The following is a 21,549-nucleotide window of genomic DNA, read 5'->3' as shown; positions in this document are numbered from 1 at the left end:
TTTCCATGAAGACTGTGACAAGTCCACAGGGGTTAGTCATTCAAGGACACTCACGTGTCTCATAGCCTACCTTTATTGGTGTGATGTCTGTTAAGTTAAAGTGACCCTAACACCCCAATGTAACTTTTACAGAATAGGAGCCTGAAAATACGTACCTAGCTAGTAGCTGGTGTATTGAAAAGTCACAGCGTCTCCAACTGCTGCAAGTATTTGACCATCGAATGAGTGGAATTCTTGCTCCCACCAGCTGCTGTGGTTCCTTCCACCAGCTTGTATAATGTCACTACAGGACGTATGTAGGAGCCAGCATAAGGGACCACAGTAATGGCTGGTAGACAAGGGAAGCCAAGCCCTTGGCCACAAGGTGTAACTAGATTAAGAGAATATTCAGGCTAAATCGTGCATTGCACTATGTTGGAGAGACTCACGGCTTCCCTCGGTCTGACTTTGGCTTTCAAAAGTTGAGGAGGTGAACAAGATGGAAAACCTGATTCTTTCTGGTCAAAATAGGCATGAGGCTTACTCCAAAACCTAGGTTCACTGGAACATATTCACATTCTCAGAGGAAGGGAAAGCCCTCTTTGCATCCTGAGTGCATTAAGACACTGTATACTAATGCCCCTCCTTTGGTGCCCTTCATCCCTTTGCTGGCAACCCCACCATTCCTACTCCCCACCCCAACTGTCCCTTTCTCACCTCTTCCTTTTTCTAGTTCGTATCTTATACTTTTGCCTTATTTAATATGTAAAGTATTTTATCCTGAGCATTCATGGGGGCAACAAAAATCTGATTCAAGAGAGACAATCCCTCGTATTCCAATTTACACCCTGTTGAGTTTCTTGCTGATGGGTGCTCCCGAAGATCACCCCATCACTTCATGTTAACCAAAGCTGGTATTGTATCTTCTGTTGTTCTGGACCTCTCTGGGGTCACTTCATGCTTGTATTCTTCTAATGTATTTTGCTGCTCTGTGTATGCCGGATACTTTAAACAAACAATTTGAAATATGAAAGAGAATATTCAGGCTTAGAAAGGTACAGGGTGTCTGTTCTCAGGGCTTTCAATTCAGCCTATTTCAACCAAGGTGCCTTCAGATTTCTTTAGAGGTGCCTTGGCAAAATGCCTAAAAAATTTTCAAAATAGTATACAAGCCAGCAGAAGATGAATGGATGAAGCCTTCCTTTTAGTTACACAAAGTCATAGGCTTTCATTGTGCACCGTAACAACCTTCAAGCTGCCAGCATTCTAATAACTAATGATGTCATCAGTTGATAAGGAGGTCAACGGGCACCTGCGCAGCATCCTTGTTTGTTCCTCCCCTTCTGCCCCCCTCAACACTGGGGTCACATTAGCCTTGTGAGGCAGAGAAACTGACAGGGAAAAGAAACATTGGAATACTAGTCAATACCAGTGTGCAAAGGAGTGTTTGCTTTAGAAAAGTGACCTCCAGACTGCAGCCTGTTGGCCCTTTGTTTTCAGTTATGCCCTTCCACTGATACAAGGCATTAGTCCTTTCACTGACACCAAAGATGGGGCACCATTCCTCCATCTGACACCAACGATGTAATTTTTTTGCTCCCACTGACTGCCAAGCCTATGACATTGTTTACTCCCACCAATTCCAGGGCATTTTCTACTCCCGCTGGCCACAGTTCTGCCCCCCCCCCCCTAATATTTGAAGGGCAGTGAACTGGCCCTTTGTTTCAAAAGCTTGGAGACCCCTGCTGTAGAAGAATAAATCATCTCTAGTGTGGGGTGTCCTACATATGTGGATGTTGCTGCATTATGTAAAACTATTCGTTTTGTTTTTTTACATTTTACAATGGGATACCTTGAGAATTTTAACCACATGCCAACCAGCGCACGACGATATACATCAGTACAATGGCACGGCTGGGAAAATGGGCGTACAGGTACGTACCCTTCACGGCATTATGGGCACAGGTGCGCTGCCGTTAGACCACGCCCGCGCCCGCTGCGTACTCTGTGATCGTGCCTATGGGTCCCGCGGAATCTATGTCTGCTGGGGGGCGCAATCATGTCATGGAGCGGCAGAACGGGGAGATGCCTATGTAAACAAGGCATTTCCCTGTTCTGCCTAGCAACATGACAGAGATCTACTGCTCCCTGTCATCAGGAGCAGTGATCTCTGTCATGTTCTAGTGAGGCAATCTCCCCACAGTTAGAATCACTCCCTAGGACACACTTAACCCCTTGATCGCCCCTAGTGTTTAACCCCTTCCCTGCCAGTGTCATTTACATAGTAATCAGTGCATTTTTATAGCACTGATCACTGTATAAATGACAATGGTTCCAAAATAGTGTCAAAAGTGTCTGATGTTTCCGCCATAATGTCACAGTCACAATAAAAATCACAGATCGCCGCCCTCACTAATAAAAAGAAAATAATAATAAAAATGGCATAAATCTATCCCCTATTTTGTAGACGATATAACTTTTGCACAAACCAATAAATATACGGTTATTGCGATAATTTTTACCAAAAATATGTAGAAGCATACACGTGGGCCTAAACTGAGAAAGACATTTTTATATATATATATTTTATGGGGATATTTAGCAAAAAGTTAAAAATATTGCTTTTTTTTCAAAATTGTTACTCTTTTTTTGTTTATAGCGCAAAAAATAAAAACCACAGAGGCTCTATCACCAAAAGAAAGCTCTATTTGTGGGAAAAAAAAGGACGTTAATTGTGTTTGGGTGCAACATCGCACAACCGCGCAATTGTCAGTTAAACTGACGCAGTGCTGTATCACAAAAAGTGCTCTGGTCAGGAAGGGGGTAAATCCTTCCGGGGGCTGAAGGGCTTAAAGGGTGCCTTGACTGGAAAAAGCTTGAGAAACATTATTTTTAGTTTAAAATATCCAACAGGCTCACTTTAAATCATTATATAATGATAAATATCGAGTGATCTGCCTTTTTCACTACACTGTTACTGATTTTTAATCTGATTTATAGCCCATTCTCAGAATTCTTCATTTTCAATGTCAGCAGTAAGAATGGCTCACCTGGGTCTGTACGTGGCATTAAATTACACCAATATAGCTGCATAACCTTCCAGGCTCTCTGGCTGCCATTAATAAGTTAGTTGAGCCAATCAGAAGATACGTTTCCTTTCATTTACCTGTTCTGTGATGCTTTCATGATATACAATAAAAGTATTGAGATGAATCACCATACTAACACCAACTGCAGAAATCAAATCCATTAAATTTTTAAAGAGTTACCCTCACATTTTGTATTCCTGATATGTGCCTGTTGTACAATGTACATGTGTTAAAAGTATCCTCTTTGTATTGTTTCCTTTATGTGAAATATCTGGTGATTCAGTCAGTCCCCCCGCTCTCCTATTTCAAACTGACCACTCTATGCAAAGGAGGAGCACATCCTTCCCAGCATGGTCAGTTCTCCCTGCCTCTCCTCCAATGACAAGACTTGTGCTGACACATCCCCCTGCACGGCAAATCACTTAGAAGATCATTATACTATTGCCTCTCCACCCCCACTTATCCAAGCCCCTTATGCAGCTGAGAACAGAAATACTTTGATCACTTATAAAAAATAGAAACAAAGATATATATATATATATATATATATATATATATATATATATATATATATATATATATATATATATATATTGCCTTGCGAAAGTATTCGGCCCCCTTGAACTTTTCAACCTTTTGCCACATTTCAGGCTTCAAACATAAAGATATAAAATTTTTATTTTTTGTGAAGAATCACCAACAATTGTGAAGTAGAACAAAATTTATTGGATTTTTGAAACTTTTTTAACTAATAAAAAAATGAAAAGTGGAGTGTGCAAAATTATTCGGCCCCCTTGCGTTAATACTTTGTAGAGCCACCTTTTGCTGCGATTACAGCTGCAAGTCACTTGGGGTATGTCTCTATCAGTTTTGCACATCGAGAGACTGAAATTCTTGCCCATTCTTCCTTGCAAAACAGCTCGAGCTCAGTGAGGTTGGATGGAGAGCGTTTGTGAACAGCAGTTTTCAGCTCTTTCCACAGATTCTCGATTGGATTCAGGTCTGGACTTTGACTGACCATTCTAACACCTGGATACGTTTATTTGTGAACCATTCCTTTGTAAATTTTTCTGTATGTTTGGGATCATTGTCTTGTTGGAAGATAAATCTCCGTCCCAGTTTCAGGTCTTTTGCAGACTCCAACAGGTTTTCATCCAGAATGGTCCTGTATTTGGCTGCATCCATCTTCCCCTCAATTTTAACCATCTTCCCTGTCCCTGCTGAAGAAAAGCAGGCCCAAACCATGATGCTGCCACCACCATGTTTGACAGTGGGGATGGTGTGTTGAGGGTGATGAGCTGTGTTGCTTTTACGCCAAACATATCGTTTTGCATTGTGGGCAAAAAGTTTGATTTTGGTTTCATCTGACCAGAGCACCTTCTTCCACATGTTTGGTATGTCTCCCAGGTGGCTTGTGGCAAACTTTAGACAAGACTTTTTATGGATATCTTTGAGAAATGGCTTTCTTCTTGCCACTCTTCCATAAAGGCCAGATTTGTGCAGTGTACGACTGATTGTTGTCCTATGGACAGACTCTCCCACCTCAGCTGTAGTTCTCTGCAGTTCATCCAGAGTGATCATGGGCCTCTTGGCTGCATATCTGATCAGTCTTCTTGTCTGAGCTGAAAGTTTAGAGGGACGGCCAGGTCTTGGTAGATTTGCAGTGGTCTGATACTCCTTCCATTTCAAAATGATCGCTTGCACAGTGCTCCTTGGGATGTTTAAAGCTTGGGAAATCTTTTTGTATCCAAATCCAGCTTTAAACTTCTCCACAACAGTATTACGGACCTGCCTGGTGTGTTCCTTGGTCTTCATGATGCTCTCTGCGCTTTCAACAGAACCCTGAGACTATCACAGAGCAGGTGCATTTATACAGAGACTTGATTACACACAGGTGGATTCTATTTATCACCATCAGTCATTTAGGACGACATTGGATCATTCAGAGATCCTCGCTGAACTTTTGAAGTGAGTTTGCTGCACTGAAAGTAAAGGGGCCGAATAATTTTGCACGCACCACTTTTCAGTTTTTTATTTGCTAAAAAAGTTTCAAAAATCCAATAGATTTCGTTCCACTTCACAATTGTGTCCCACTTGTTGGTGATTCTTCACAAAAAATAAAAATTGTATATCTTTATGTTTGAAGCCTGAAATGTGGCAAAAGGTTGAAAAGTTCAAGGGGGCCGAATACTTTCGCAAGGCACTGTATATATATATATGCATGCAAAATGGTTTGCCTTTCATTTCTATTTTAAACTTAATGGGTTGTTTTACAAGGTGAAGGTTCACATACTTGAAAAAGTGAAGTATCTAATTGCCACAAAAGCCATATTGTTAATAAAATGCCTTTGCATCTCATTCTGCCGCAATAAATTTTCTAAATTTGCTACAAAGTGTCTAATTTTTCTTCCTTCACCATGGCAACAGTATTCAGTTCGTAGACAGGATTTCCCAGAATCTTCACTGGTGTAAATTAAGCTTGTTTCCTTAAAAGGAAACGATAATTGTTTGTGTCACCTATATATAAAAAAATAAAATTTCAAACGCTTCAAAACGCAAACACTGCATGTAGACGTGGCAAAACGGGCGTTTTAAACGTGGATTACTATCTGTCAAGTTAAATCGTTCAGGAGAGGTTGTAAAAATGTCCCGTGCACATAAAGCCTTATGCAATCATATTATTTTAGTTTTTTTATTTCTACTTCCCTCCACCTAAAAGATTTCAGTTTGTTGCTCAACTGAGATGTACAGTTTATAGGTCACATTAAAGGTGGAAAAAGTTTTGAAATCATTTATCTTTGTCTAATTTTTTTACATCACAGAAACCCAGTGGCGGCCAGTCCATAGGGGGCGCACCGGCGCCACCCCACCCAGAAGTCACAATTTTTTTTTTTAAAAGGCCCCTTTAAAAAAAGACACAGTGCACTATGGGAAGCGCCACATCAATGCAGTCACGAGATTGCAGACGAAGTGCTTCATTTGCAGGCTTTTGACCTGCTTTGTGGTGCATTCCAAAGCAATGAACAGCTTCCGCCCGTAGTATTGTTATTCTAGTTGACACAGGCAGCTCCGTGGATTTGATGGGGCACAGTGAGGCTGCATTTGATGGGGCACATTGAGGCTGCATTTGATGTGGCACGGTGAGGCTGCATTTGATGGGGCTCAGTGAGGCTGCATTTGATGGGGCACAGTGAGGCTACATTTGATGGGGCACAGTGAGGCTGCATATGAGGGGGCACAGTAAGGCTGCATATGATGGGCACAGTGGCTGCATTCAATGCTGCACAGTTGCTGCATTTGATGGGCACAGTGGCTGCATTTGATGGTACACAGTGGCTGCATAAGATGGGCACAGTGGTTGCATAAGATGGGCACAGTAGTTGTATTTGATGGGGCACAGTGGCAGCATTTGATGGCACAGTGGCAGCATTTTATGGGCACAGTGGCTACGTTGGATGGGGCACAGTGGCTGCGTTTGATGGGGCACAGTGGTTGTGTTTGATGACACAGTGGCGGCAATTGATGGCACAGTGGCGGCAATTGATGGCACAGTGGCTGTGTTTGATGGTACAGTGGCGGTAATTGATGGGCACAGTGGCTGCATTTGATGGCACAGTGGCTGTGTTTAATGGTACAGTGGTGACAATTGATGGTACAGTGGCAGCAATTGATGGGCACAGTGGCTGCGATTGATGGTATAGTGAGGCTGCAATTGATGGGTTTTCTTTTCAGAATTTTTCAGTTGGTTTGCGCCCTCCCAAAAATTTTGAGCACCAGCCTCCACTGCAGAAACCTGACATTTTAATAGGGGTGTGTAGACTTTTTATATCCAATGTGTGTTTGTGTATATATATATATATATATATATATATATATATATATATATATATATAAATATATATATATATATATATATATATATACACTTGCTCAATTATTGTTTTACTAGTAAGCAGTTAACACATGACAAAGGACTACCAGAGCACCGTGGGTCCTCTAAAGAGAAAGCATAACAGCCTATGCTTGCCCTTTGACTCAGCCTGAAAATGTAGACTAAACTATGCAATAATGAAAAATTGTACTCTGACTCATTTACTGGTGTGTGTACATTTCAGATTGAGCTCTGCAAACAGCAGACTATTCATAACAGATCTGTTAAATTGGAAGCGAAGAGTAGAAGCTGTGCCCATAAAAGGCTGGCAGATGACAAAGGACTAGTCACCAGCATTGCCTGTGGTCTTCCTGCATCTGATCTTTCCCCAATAAAGACTTACAATGCCTAGTTCTACACTGTGTCTGTGTGTTGGGGCGGCCATCTTGGTAGAGGCAGGATTTTGATTCTCCGTGTCAGAGAGCGCCAGTAAGTAGACCAGCGAGCAGCACTGTGGTGACATCACCAAATCTGACTCCAAATCTCATGACACTAGCAGTGCCTTATTCATGTTCAGTTCCTCTTTAAGGAGATACTAAAAAACGTGAAGATGAGCCTAAAGCTCCACCTGCTGATTATATAATACTCATAATTAACCACTTGCCGACCGCCGCGCGACGATATACGTCGACAGAATGGCACGGGCAGGCATATGGGCGTACCTGTACGTCCCTGCCTTCCCGCGGGTGGGGGGCCCGATCGCCCCCCGGTGCCTGCGGCGGTCGGTATTCGTTCGGGAGCGATCTGGGATGAGGGGGCGGCCATTCATTCATGGCCACCCTCTCGCGATCGCTCCCGACGAATGGAAATGCTCCGTGACATCACTTCCTCTCCTGTAATGTAAACACAGGCAGAGGAAGTGATGTAATCTCTCCTCCGTGTCGGTATTTTTCGTTCCGGCACCGAGAGAGGATCTGTGAGTTGCACCAACACGACACTACACAGTAGAACATGCCAGGCACACTCACACCCCCCCTTCACCCCCCGATCACCCCCCCAATTACCCCTGCCCCCCCAGTCACAGTGACACCGATTGCATTTTTTTTTTTTTTGCATTGGTGTCATTTGTGACTGTAATAACTGTTAGGGCAGTTAGGGTTAGCCCCCTTTAGTTCTAATGTACCCCCCTAACCCCCCCAATAAAGGTTTAACCCCGTGATCACCCCCCGTCGCCAGTGTCACTAAGGCTGGGTTCACATTGCAGCGGTTTATGAGAACGGATGTGATTCGCACCGCACTGCAGTGCAAATCACATCCGATCTCTGTGCGATTCGAGTTCAGCTATACAGATAGTATGGCTGAATTCGCGCCGCACCCGCCGCACCCGCCGCAAACTCGCACGGGACACTTTTTTTGGTCCGCAGCAGAATCGGATCGCATGGGTGTTCACACCATGCGATCCAAGTTTGCAGATCGCACTGCGATATGCGAACTGATCTGGGGGTGTCATTAACATTTCACTGACACTCCCAGCAGTTCGCATAGGACAGTGTGAACTGCCGCCGGGAGGCATGCGATGCGGGAACCCGCCGCAGATTCGTGGCGTTCCCGCATCGCTCCAGTGTGAACCCAGCCTAATAAGCGATCGTTTTTCTGATCACTGTATTAGTGTCACAGGTGACGCTAGTTAGGCAGGTAGGTATTTAGGTTCGCCGCAGCTTTTTATAGCGCCAGGGACCCCCATATACTACCGCATAAAGCCCCCTGATTGCCCCCTAGTTAACCCTTTCACCAGTGATCACCATATAACTGTTACAGGTGACGCTGGTTGGTTAGTTATTTTTTTATAGTTTCAGGGCACCCGCCATTTATTACCTAGTCTCACTAGTGTACCCCTAAATTTAGGGGTGTCTACTTTCCAAAATGGGGTCATTTGGGGGGGGGGGGGTTGTGCCATCTTGGCATTTTATGGCCTTCAAAACTGTAACGCCCTTAGAAAGCCTGAAGGCGGTGCTTGGTTTTCGGGGCCCCGTACGCGGCTAGGCTCCCAAAAAGTCCCACATATGTGGTATCCCCGTACTCAGGAGAAGCAGCAGAATTTATTTTGGGGTGTCATTTCACATATGCCCATGGCATGCGTGAGCAATATATCATTTAGTGACAACTTTGTGAAAAAAAATAAAGTTTGTAATTTTCCCGCAACTTGTGGCAAAATATAAAATATTCCATGGACTCAACATGCCTCTCAGCAAATAGCTTGGGGTGTCTACTTTCTAAAATGGGGTCATTTGTGGGGGTTTTGTGCCATCTTGGCATTTTATGGCCTTCAAAACTGTAATAGGTAGTGAGAAGTGAAATCAAAAATTGACGCCCTTAGAAAGCCTGAAGGCAGTGCTTGGTTTTCGGGGCCCCGTACTCAGGAGAAGCAGCAGAATTTATTTTGGGGTGTCATTTCACATATGCCCATAGCATGTGTGAGCAATATATCATTTAGTGACAACTTTGTAAAAAAAAAAATAATTTTTTTTTGTCATTATTCAATCGCTTGAGGCAAAAAAATAAAATATTCAATGGGCTCAACATGCCACTTATCAATTTCCTTAGGGTGTCTACTTTCCAAAATTGGGTCATTTGGGGGGGTTTTGTACTGCCCTGCCATTTTAGCACCTCAAGAAATGAGATAGGCAGTCGTAAACTAAAAGCTGCGTAAATTCCAGAAAACGTACCTTAGTTTGTAGATGTGACAACTTTTGCGCAAACCAATAAATATACAATTATTGACTTTTTTTTTTACCAAAGACATGTGGCTGAATACATTTTGGCCTAAATGTATGACTAAAATTGAGTTTATTGGATTTTTCTAATAACAAAAAGTAGAAAATATCATTTTTTTTCAAAATTTGCGGTCTTTTTACGTTTATATCGCAAAAAAGAAAAATCGCAGAGTCAGTCAAATACCTTTAAAAGAAAGCTCTATTTGTGGGAAAAAAAGGACGCAAATTTTGTTTGGGTACAACATTGCATGACCACGCAATTACCAGTTAAAGCAGCGCAGTGCCAAATTGTAAAAAGACCTCTGGTCATTGACCAGCAAAATGGTCCGGTCTGAAAGTGGTTAAAGAGGTACTGCAGTCTCCCTCACATAATTTGTAATAAAAACATCTTTGCCATTCTGAAGCTTCCCTCCAACCACTTTGCATATTATTTTATATATACTGTGATTCTGTACTTGCCAAATATGCTGCAGAAAGCTCCCTCCAATGAGTCTGGCTGCAACTATTTTAACTGTGGGCAGTTGAAGTGGCTGCCTGTTCACTTCCTGGATTTACACAGACACACAGAGGCACACATCCAGCTCTGCAGCTCTCATTGTCCCTCTTATGGCTCATCCCCCCTTCCTTCCTGACAAACTCTCACAAAAGTTAGAGAGAGAGAGCTGTGCATGATGTCATAAGTCTTGGCTAATGACCAGACAAGAAACAGGAAGTGGGCTTTATAAGGTATTTACCTGCAGAAAAAAAAAACGTTTTACTATCCAAAGTTAAAACAACAAGGGCAGCAGATTTAATATTTGAAAAAAATAAAAATATTTTTATAGTTGTCCCTGTTTTTACAGCCCCTGGGCTGCCTGTGTGAACTTACAGCATTTGCAGTGAAATGATCTGTCTTAGTATCTATACAATAGAAAACAGGTAACAATCTGCAATGACATTTACTAAAGTACTAAATATATAATTCAATAGTATAACTTACCTTCAAGGGTTAAATTTTTTTAATTCTCAGTTTCTGCCTAGGTTCACACTCACTGCGGGAATGAAATCGTGCGAGTACAGCTGAACTCGCACGATTTCATTCCCACATGTCAGTCCCGACTTCGGGGGGATTTCAGAGAGGTTTCTGCACAGATGTCAATGGAAATCGCACTCAAAATCCCCAAAAGTCGTACAGAAACTACTTTTGGGAATTGGTGTGATGTGGCATTGCACCGATTCAGACGGTGCCATTGCCGGCAATTGCCGACGATTTGGCTGTCAAATCGCATGCCAAATCGCATAAATGTGAACCAGGGCTCAATCTTGTAATTATGTATAGGACTGACAGTTCTTTTCCTAACATTAAAGTATCTGTGTGTTTCAGCCTCTATCTGCGCTACCAGAGGAGTCAGCTCCTGCCAGCAATGTCTCGCTGTCAGTCCATCATGTGCCTGGTGCTCTCAAACGGTAAGGGCATTCATCATCTCTGATCACTTCTAAGAATATAGAGCTTCATGCATACACTGTTATTTTTGCTACATATTGTGGATGGCAAATAAAGTGTGTTTTGGTGGATTCAGAGTATACAGGACTGCTGCAAGTGATATATTTCTGTGAACCCAGGGCTGCACTACAATACTCTGGTGGGGCTATAGGCATGCAGGGTAAGCAGGAGCTGGAGGAAAAAAAGGACAGTATGTATTCTTTGGGTTTATTTTTTTCTTTCATAGAGTAAAACCTTGGATTGCGAGCAGAGTTCATTCCAGAAACATGCTTGTAATACAAAGCACTTGTATATCAAAGCAAATTTCTCCATAAGAAATAATGGAAACTCAAATGCTTTGTTCCACAACCATTTATTCATAGGTCTTTCAGTTTATAATCCATATAAAAAGATTATAGCAATGTGATAGGTTGTGTAACCAAAAAATGTCCATCCACAAATGGAAGCCTCCACAAGGGAATTAGAAGCAAAATCCAGCAGGAGCTCCAGAGTATAAAAGAGAAGAGAGGCGCCTCTAAGTGTAGCATATGTTGCTAAATGTTGTACCTTCATTAAATGTAACCATATCGCTACACTTAGAGGCGCCTCTCTTCTCTTTTATACTCAGTTGCAACATGGTGCTACTTGTATATCAAGACATCCCTTGTATATCAAGTCAAAAATGTATTAAAAAATTTTGCTTGTCTTGCAAAACGCTCTCAAACCAAGTTACTCTGAAACCAAAGTGTTGCCTTTTCTGGCCAACTGTACACAGTTGCGGATAAATCTAGGAGCAGAAATGAAAGGGTTAGGGAGACCAGATTGCAATGAGTCACTTAACCCTCCAAATATAACGTTGGCCATGCATTGGTCAGATTTTTCTTTCAACCAACAAGTTGGATGAAAAAAAACCCAGACCCAACTCCCCCATCCACACATTTGATGTCCTGCCATCAGAATACATAGATCAGTGCGGCAGCCTGAAGCCTGCCGCACTGATGGAGCAAAGATATACCAACAGGGCAGCTGACCAGAAGTCATTTGGTAGATCGACTTCTGTTCAACTACAGTGGCTACACATGGGTCCCATATATGGCCAGCTTACTGGGCGTTTAGATGGGTGCATGAGACTCCAGCATTTAGGTGCAGTTGCACCATCCAGCCCTGCTGCCAGCAGTCTGTTCATCTCTATGAGAAGCTGAAAGTACTAATCTTTAGAGCAGTATGTGCCCAGGGACGAATGCCTGGAACATAAGCAGTCTGGCACTTATATTGCTAAACACCTAATGTGCACAAGGTCTAATGATATTGTGCCACCTTCCTTTTCTGTGCATGCATTTCAGTGGTGCTCTGTCAAGGAAAACTTTCATCTTTTTACTTTCTTTTTTTAGATATTTAAGTGAGCGTGGTCAGATTAAAGAGTCCTGGTTAGGCAAAGTGACAATCTTCTCCAAAAGCCCCCCATGTTCTGGTGACTCATCTCAGTATTTTGGATTTTCCAAAACTTTCTGTTCTGGCAATAATCTTTGCTAGAACAAAAAGAGAGAGAGGGTATCTCCCTAACAGGGGGACACAGAGACCAATAAAAACTTGACAGTGGTTCAATCCCGTACCCCTGCCTATCCTCCCCAAACACGTTCACTCTATCCGAACAGGTCCATCTTTAATATTGATTGGACCCTGGGCAAACATTTTCTTGGGGCCCCCCCATGCAATTTCACTCTCCACATGCTCTGAGACATACAATATATATCAGCTAGACTTAAAATCAGTTTACTGTATCAGATCAGGCAGCGATTGTGATTGGTTACCAGTGGTTACAGCATATCATTACTGCTTAATGACTGGTCGCTAGAGGTTACAGCACACATTACGGCTCACTGATTAGTTGCTAGAGGTTACAACAAATTATTTCTGCTTGTTAATTGGCTGCTAGAGTTTACTGTACAGTAATACTGCTCACTGATTGGTTGCTAGAGGTTACAGTACATCATCTCCTCATCGCAGGGGAGCATGATACACATATGAGTGCCAACTTTATTTACATATCAATGCTGCCAGCCGCAGCTATTTAGTTAGTAATGCCGTGGCTATTTACATATGAATGTCGGTTATTTACATGTAAACACAGGCTCTGCAGGTGAGTCATCTGTACACAACAATAAGGCAGAGCTGAGCAGCATTAGTAGCAGTGCTTCACACTGAGATATCGGGACACAGCACAGGACTAAAACTTCAAGGGACAAGGGAATTTAAACTGGGATAGTTGGCAAGTTGGCAGCTGCTCTGGGCCCCACAACAATGACAGGGCCCAGGGCAACTGCCCCTTTTGCCCTGCCTTAAAGACGGCCCTGTATCTGAAACGTAAAAAAAATAAAATAAATGGCTTTAGATACAGGAAGAGTGCGGTGGACTAATGCCGCGTACACACGATCAAACAATCCGGTGGAAAAGTCCGGCAAACTCAAGTCCGCCAAACAATCCCCCCATGTGTAGCCTCCGGCATACTTTTTTGACCCGACAGTACGGCGGACTTAGAATTCCGTGTTGCACATCAATCTGCCCGCCGTACTCGCATTTCATTTCGAGCGGGTCTCCAGGTAGGCGGGGCCCGCGAAGGGTGGGGGGCCGGTATCCGGGGGCCCCCTTATTAAAGGGGGCTCCCGGATTCCGATAAGCCCCCCGCCCGCAGACCCCGACAACCAACGGCCAGGGTTGTCGGGAAGAGGCCCTTGTCCTCATCAACATGGGGACAAGGTGCTTTGGGGTGGGGGGGCCGCGCGCCCCCCCCTTCCCCAAGGCACCCCCCATGTTGAGGGCACGCGGCCTGGTACGGCTCAGGAAGGGGGGGGGGCGCTTGCTCGTCCCCCTTTCCTGGCCGGCCGGGTAGCGTGCTCGGACAAGGGTCTGTTGTGGACTTGGGGGGGACACCCACGCCGATTTTTTTCAGCGTTGGGGGTTCCCTTTTAAGTCCATACCAGGCGGCGGGGCCAGCGACGTCTCCTTCGCGGGCCCCGCGTACCTGGAGACGCGCTCGAAATAAGTGTACTTTCCTCCGCGTGTGTGGGCGAGTCCGTTCATTTCGAAAGTACGGCGGACTTAGTACGGCGGACTTAGTACGCCGTATTAGTCCGCTGAAAAAGTGCCGTGTGTGGGCAAGTAGCCCGTTCGAAAATTCCGACGGACAGTTTGGCGGACGTCCGCCAGACTAAGTACGTCGGACAGACGGCTACGTGTGTACGCGGCTTAAGTCATCTGATCTTTTATAATTTGGGAACACCAGAAGTGGTACCTTCACTTCATAGTTTCTATCTCCTTTAGGAAACATCCAATGTTCATGTAACATTGAATTTCCCATTTGTATATAGAAAATACATATTATGCAGTGCTTTAGGGTACATAAAACCATCCATGACAGTCTCCTGACCAAGCTTGCACTCTAATCTCCCCATGACACGCACCATAAGCAATATGGCAGGAAGTCAGTTAACAAACCACAATGTCTTTGGATTGTGGGAGATAACTGGAGCACTGAGGGGAAATCCATACAAACATACAGAGAAGGAACAAACTCCACACACAGATAGCATCCTTAGAGGGATCCAACCCCCCGAGCCTGGTATGGAAATATCCTGATATGGAAATATTGAAATTAATATTTATATCAAGGACCTTCAAGGGAACGGTTGTGAGGGCTTTCTAATTAAATTACCATGCCCCGTTTTATGTATGTATATGTGTATATATATATATATATATATATATTGTTAAAGGAACGTGTGTACTTAATATATTTTTGGGTTTAATCATGAGAGGTGAGACTAGTTACTGTTTTCTGTATCTCAAAAGATCAACGTCTTTTGTCTGTTGTCTGCATAGTAAATAAGTTACACTATTGTCATGGGGTGAGAAGCAGACATTGTCTCTCCACCTGATCATAGGTCCTTTAAATGCTAATTTAGGCAAAATTAAAGTGGGCTGACTCTTTTAAATCAAGAGATAGACTTAACAAAGGTAATCATGTTTCAGACAGAGAGGCACAGAAGAGATTCTAATGCTTAGGTGAGAAGCATGATGACCAACTAGACTTGAATTTCAGCCAATCAGGATTCACTGCCAACTCTGAACCAGTTAAATTAGTCAAGTTGTGTGATTGGTGGGGATGGGTACAGAGGGAACATAAAAAAATCAAAGCTGCCAGGGATGCACTCTCTCTTAGGCTCACGGTCTACATGAAACATGGTCACGTAATGGCTGTCTATGTAATGAATCTGTATTATCTTATTTCTCTTAACCACTTGCAGACCGGACCATTTTGCTGGTCAAAGACCAGACCACTTTTTGCGATTCGGCACTGCGTCGCTTTAACTGGCAATTGCGCGGTCGTGCGACGTGGCTCCCAAACAAAATTGACGTCCTTTTTTTCCCACAAATAGAGCTTTCTTTTGGTGGTATTTGATCACCCCTGCGGTTTTTATTTTTTGCGCTATAAACAAAAATAGAGCGACAATTTTGAAAAAAACGCATTATTTTTTACTTTTTGTTATAATAAATATCCCCCAAAAATATATAAAAAAACATTTTTTTCCCTCAGTTTAGGCCGATACGTACTCTTCTACATATTTTTGGTAAAAAAAATCGCAATAAGCGTTTATTGATTGGTTTGCGCAAAAGTTATAGCGTTTACAAAATAGGGATAGTTTTATAGCATTTTTATTAATAATTTTTTATTATTATTTTTTTTACTAGTAATGGCGGCGATCAGCGATTTTTATTGTGACTGCGACATTGTGGGGGACCCATCGGACATTTTTGACACATTTTTGGGACCATTGTCATTTATACAGTAATCACTGCTATATAAATGCAGTGATTCCTGTGTAAATGACACTGGCAGTGAAAGGGTTAAACAGTGGGTGGCAGTGTAGGGGTTAAGTGTTCCTAGGGGTGTGTTACTAACTGTGGGGGGGTTGGGCTTTCATTTAGTGAACACTGATCTCTGCTCCAATCACATGGAGCAGAGATCAGCGTCACTAGTTGCTAGGCAGAATGGAGAAATGTTGTTTACACAGCATTTGCTCCATTCGGCCGCTCCGTGAGACGATCGCCGCGGGTCCCGCGACCGGACTTACGGGGGTCCCGACCACCGCGGGAGCGCGCCGCCGGCGGTGCGCTCCCGATGGCAGGGCGGCATTGAATATTGGACGTACCTGTACGCCAATATGCCTGCCCGTGCCATTCTGTCGACGTACATCGTCGTGCGCTGGTCGGGAAGTGGTTAATAGCCTTAATAGCATGTGTATATCAATTGTAACCATATCTCCTTTTTGCATTAATAATCTTTGTAGACTGGCAACACTGTATTTGTAACATCACTATGTTATATTTGGTAATATCAGATTATTCTATTGTTTCTTTTCTGTATAAATAAATTAGATCTTTGTATTTTAGCACCATTATCATTCCTTATTGATTTCATAGTTTATAGCTGCAACCGCATTGGTTGATTCATATATAGATAAAAGGTTTTAATCACTTATGTTATTTATCATTAAGTGAGGTAGGTAAAAATCACCATAACAGTCCGCAAGTGTAGAACTGTCAATGCCAATTGCTATTGTTGACCCCATTCTTAAAATGCTATAAGGCTGGGTGGTATGTTGTATTTACAGTATGGCTTCAAACTTGCTGAAAAAGTGATCTGTAACAAGCTTGTAGATTAAGTACTCTGGCCTTCTGCTGGCTTTATGCTTGTTCCAGGTCAGTGACTAATTTCTTCCTGACTACTGCCCCTGACGAAGGGACGTTTTGTGTCCTGAAATGTGTCGGGCTGTCTGGACCTCTATGGGAATTCATCATTATTGTTATTAATTTTTAGTGGTTTGATAATTCATATCTGTATATATATATGTATATTTTGTTGAATAAAGTATATTGTATTATTGTATTTTGTTGCCGTTAAAGTCCCAGTTTTTTATGGGGGTATCTCCTTTTCTAAAATTAACTGTATAAGGGATGTTGGCAACCACAAATTGGTGTGGTTGAATGTTCTCTATGTCATTACTGAAGCCAAAGACAGTCAGGCAACAAGCATTTTCAGTCAGCAATGTACAGTAACTGGTAGATTTGAAATGAATGGGGAAGTTTTAGAACCTCTGTAATAAAATACCTGCCTCTGTTCTGACTGGGGCGGATATCAACCAGCACTGGATGTAAGGGCAGATCTCCCAAACAGGGTCACAGATGGCAAATAGGGGTGTTGCTAGAATAGAAAAAGACCTGGGGCACCTAGAGGAGGGAGAGAAGGCAGTACACATGGTGTGATGAATGATGACTGGCTATTAGTGAAAGGGGCTTGAAGGGACATGGTTAAAGCAGTTGTAAAGGCTTATTTTGTTTTCCTAAAATAATAAACATGTTATACTTCCCTGCTGTGTGCAATGGTATTGTACAGAGCAGCCCCAAACCTCCTATTTCGGTGTATTCTGCGAGGGCTCTCCATTAGTATTCTTCTGAATGAGCCCCCATATCAAGCTCTCTGATTTAGGGGCATGTATGTGGGTGTGCCGCCAAGTGCAAGTCCATAGAAACACACGGCCATGCTCCTGCTCCCTCCTCACACAGGATTTGATTGTCAGCAGCAGGAGCCAATGGCTCCCACTGCTGCCACTGTGTCCTCTGAGAAGAGGTACAGAGATTAGCACTGCTGCAGATGGACACACTGCTGGATCCAGATAGGACTCAGGTAAGTATGTAGGGAGGTGGGGGGGGGGGGGGGGGGGTGATACAACTACAAGGAATGTAGGAAAATAAAAAATGTCTTGACTTTACATTACAGAACCACTTTAAATAAAACCTAAGCCACACTATAAACACGGCGCACGTGTCTCACACTGACACTTATAAACTTCAGCACAATCTATTTCAAAAAATGAATCTCTTCCATTACAGATGCTTCTCTGCTTGCAAAGTATACGCAGAGAGCTCTGTCTCAGCCTACCTTTAAAAAATAACTTTATTAAAACAGCCAGTGACTACTTAGCAATTAGTACCTATTAATACAATATACACTTTGGTCATGAGAATGTAATGTACAATATAACACGAGAATGTAATGTACAGTGTGTATAGTGCAAGGGTCAGGGGTTTAAGAGTGTGTAAAGAAGAGATTGCAGGGATCAAGAGCGTAATACACAGGGTGCAGGGAGTAGGAGTAGGTGAAACACAGTGCCAGGGTCAGGAGTAGGTAATGCAAAGAATGTGGGGTCAGGAGTACATAGCATGCAGAGTGCAGGGGTCAAGGGTGCCTAGCATGCAGTGTGCAGGGGTGCCTAGCACGCAGAGTGCAGGGGTGCCTAGCACGAAGAGTGCAGGGGTCAGGGGTGCCTAGCATGCAAGGGTCAGGGGTGCCTAGCATGCAGGGGTAAGGGGTGCCTAGCACGCAGACTGCAGGGGTCAGGGGTGCCTAGCACGCAGAGTGCAGGGGTGCCTAGCACACAGAGTGCAGGGGTGCCTAGCACGAAGAGTGGAGGGGTGCCTAGCACACAGAGTGCAGGGGTTAGAGGTGCCTAGCACGCAGAGTGCAGGGGTCAGGGGTGGCTAGCACACAGACTGCAGGGGTCAGGGGTGCCTAGCATGCAGAGTGCAGGGGTAAGGAGCATATAACACGCAGGGTGTAGAGGTCAGGAGCGCATAACAAGCAGAGTGCAGTGCTCGGGGGTGCATAACACGCAGCGTGCAGGGGTCAAGAGCACATAACAAACAGGGGTCAGGAGTGCATAACACGCAGAGTGCAGGGGTCAAGAGTGCCTAGCATGCAGAGTGCAGGGGTCAAGAGTGCCTAGCACGCAGAGTGCAGGGGTCAGGAGTGCCTAGCACGCAAAGTGCAGGGGTCAGGAGTGCCTAGCATGCAGAGTGCAGGGGTTAGGAGTGTATAATGCACAGAGTGCAGTGGTTAGGGTACATAACACACAGGGTGCAGGGGTCAGGAGTGTGTATTGTGCACAGACCAGCATGCATTACATAGAGTTCAGGTTAAATATTTCCCTCCCCCCCAAGCACATATCTCTCTCCCCTCCTCCTCTCCAAGTACATTCATCAGTACATCAGTACATGTCTCTCCCTCCCCCAGAACACAGCTCCCCCCCAGTACACTCACCAGACCTCAGATAACATGTTCACAGTGTTCAGAGTGAGGTAAAGTCCTCCCCTCAGCTCGGTGACACATCAGAGCCAAGAAGAAGCCTCCCTACCATGGTATGTGAGGTCAGACAGTCGGTTTGCTGTTTCTCAATGCGAATGGCACTGAAGTGGCAGAACTTTGAAATAAAAATAAAAAATAGTAGGCAGCCTGGGGCGCCCCACAAGAGATCCGAGGTATGTGCTCTGGGTGCCTGATGATAGTGGTGCCAAGGACCTTAATAAAAACATGCCAGAGGTTCTTACCCTTCCCCAGTGAAACAAAAATAAAAATAAACTTTTTTTTACTGGATTTATGACTATAATCCAAATTCCCCTGCATAGTTATGCAGCCATGAACCTTATTTGCAAGATATATGCTACAAGCTGTTCTTTAGCTGTTAAAAAGATAAAAACATGCTGGGACTTTTAGTCCCTCAGCAGCTCAAGGCCTGCCTAGCACATCCCGCAACATTTGATTAATTCTTTTTCACTTATTCATTAGCATGTCTCCCACACTCCCTTGTGAACACAGAAGAGGTCAGTGGCTCCCGTCAGTCTCCTAAAAAGGCAATGTTTCCCTGGGCTTGTACTCCACGTGGTGTGGTGACTCCCAGACAGATGTAACAGCAAAAATTCTGACTGCATGCAATGTCCCCACCCTCCATCGCTCCAGGCCAGCTCACATCTGGCAATCTTCTCTTTGGAGCTCCTTCTACCAGAGCTGACTCCTAATTACAATAGGAAATCGAACGAAGAAAGGGTGTATGTTTTAACCAATCTTTTTTTTTTTGAACAGACAATTGCTGTGCTTTTAAGAGAAGCAATCGGTCAAGAATGCCTATTTTTATTATTTGATTCTCAATTTTTAAATTCTTATACCAATGCAGTAGTCTCTTCTCTCAGAAATACACATATCCCTTGTAATGAAAGAAAAATTGGGTGGAGAGAAATACTTTGCCATTTGCTGGCCCTCTTCTGAAAATGCTAGTTGCCTGGATGCGTCTAGTTTCAATTTGGGAGTCAGAGACCTGGAATAAGTACTCAGCGAATAAAGCCTGGACTGCATACTGAATGGCTAAGGCCCCGTTCACACTCCACGTATCCAGAATCGCAGGCAGAATCAGAAAGATGGGCAACACAAGCGGTGCTGGAACAAGGTCATCTAGAGTCCAGGGCTAATATGCCAAATTGCGCCCCCTCCATGATGTAGCAGCATTAGGTATCAGTAAACCCCCCCCCCCCCTAAAAAATAAAGCACTAATCTGCATGCTTACCCTCTAAACATAAATCCCCCTCCTCCCAGTACAAATCTGCCCCCCTGCTGAAATCACCTTCGCAGCAGCACAAAGCTTTGTCTCCCCAACCCCCAAGCTCTAATCGTCTCATTCCCCAATATGCCCCCAGCACAAATCAATCCATACCCCAAAAAAATCCCCTCTCCTAGTACAAATCCTCTACCCCTTAAATTTCCCCTCTAAGCGGAAACCCTCTCCCAATCCTCCCTCCCAGCACAAATTCTCCTCAATCCCCCATCTTGGCACAAACCCCCCAAAATTCCCCCTCCTAGCACAAATCTTCCCCAAACCCCCTCCCAACATAAATCCCCTCAAATCCCCTTCCCTCAACCTCCCTGTGGTGCCCCCACCTCATATGTTACCCGGCGGCAACTCAAACCCCCCCGCCACCCCCCCACACACTATTCGCCAGTCAGTCCACTGGAACTTACCCAATCGAGGTGGCAGGGATTGGACATCCATGGAGTGGCAGTGGGGATCGGACATCCATGGAGTGGCAGCGGGGATTGGACATCCATGGATCGGTGGTGGGGTCAGGCATCCATGGAGCAGCAGCAGGGACCAGGCATCCGGGCATCCAGGCATTGACAGGGATCGGGCGGCTCTTCTACTTCTCACTTTCGCTCTGCATCTCCTCCCCGCCTGTCCTTTCAGCCAGTCGGGTGACAGTTATCAATCCCACTTCCCGATTGGCCTGGATGAGAATCAGTGTTGCAACAGCAAATATTCATTCACTGTTGCAACACATCTGGGTGGGCTCCGGACGCATCCTCAGTGTCCTGAGCCCACCTTATTTTGAAAAGTATTAGAGCCTATGGCAGTAATTCATGTGCCCGGTGACCCGAAAGGGCCCGATCGCATGAATAGGGGGTTTGTTACCCAAAAAGGTGAATGGGCT

The 21,549-nt window shown here is 44.2% G+C and overlaps 1 protein-coding gene across 1 annotated transcript in view; it reads left to right on the top strand.

The window, feature by feature from the left end:
• ITGB3 (integrin subunit beta 3) overlaps positions 1–21,549 on the top strand; it is a 138,152-nt gene that overhangs the window by 7,371 nt on the left and 109,232 nt on the right. The window contains exon 2 of the mRNA XM_077460147.1: positions 11,077–11,159. Within this exon, the coding sequence (XP_077316273.1) occupies positions 11,077–11,159 (83 nt within the window). The remainder of the gene's footprint in view (positions 1–11,076; positions 11,160–21,549) is intronic.

The sequence above is a fragment of the Lithobates pipiens genome, unplaced genomic scaffold, assembly GCF_037356315.1.
Source record: "Lithobates pipiens isolate NorthernLeopardFrog02 unplaced genomic scaffold, aLitPip1_a1.2 Scaffold_28, whole genome shotgun sequence".
Lineage (NCBI taxonomy): Eukaryota > Metazoa > Chordata > Amphibia > Anura > Ranidae > Lithobates > Lithobates pipiens.
The sequence above is the reverse complement of the archived record's forward strand: the minus strand, read 5'-3'. Positions and strand labels throughout refer to the sequence as shown.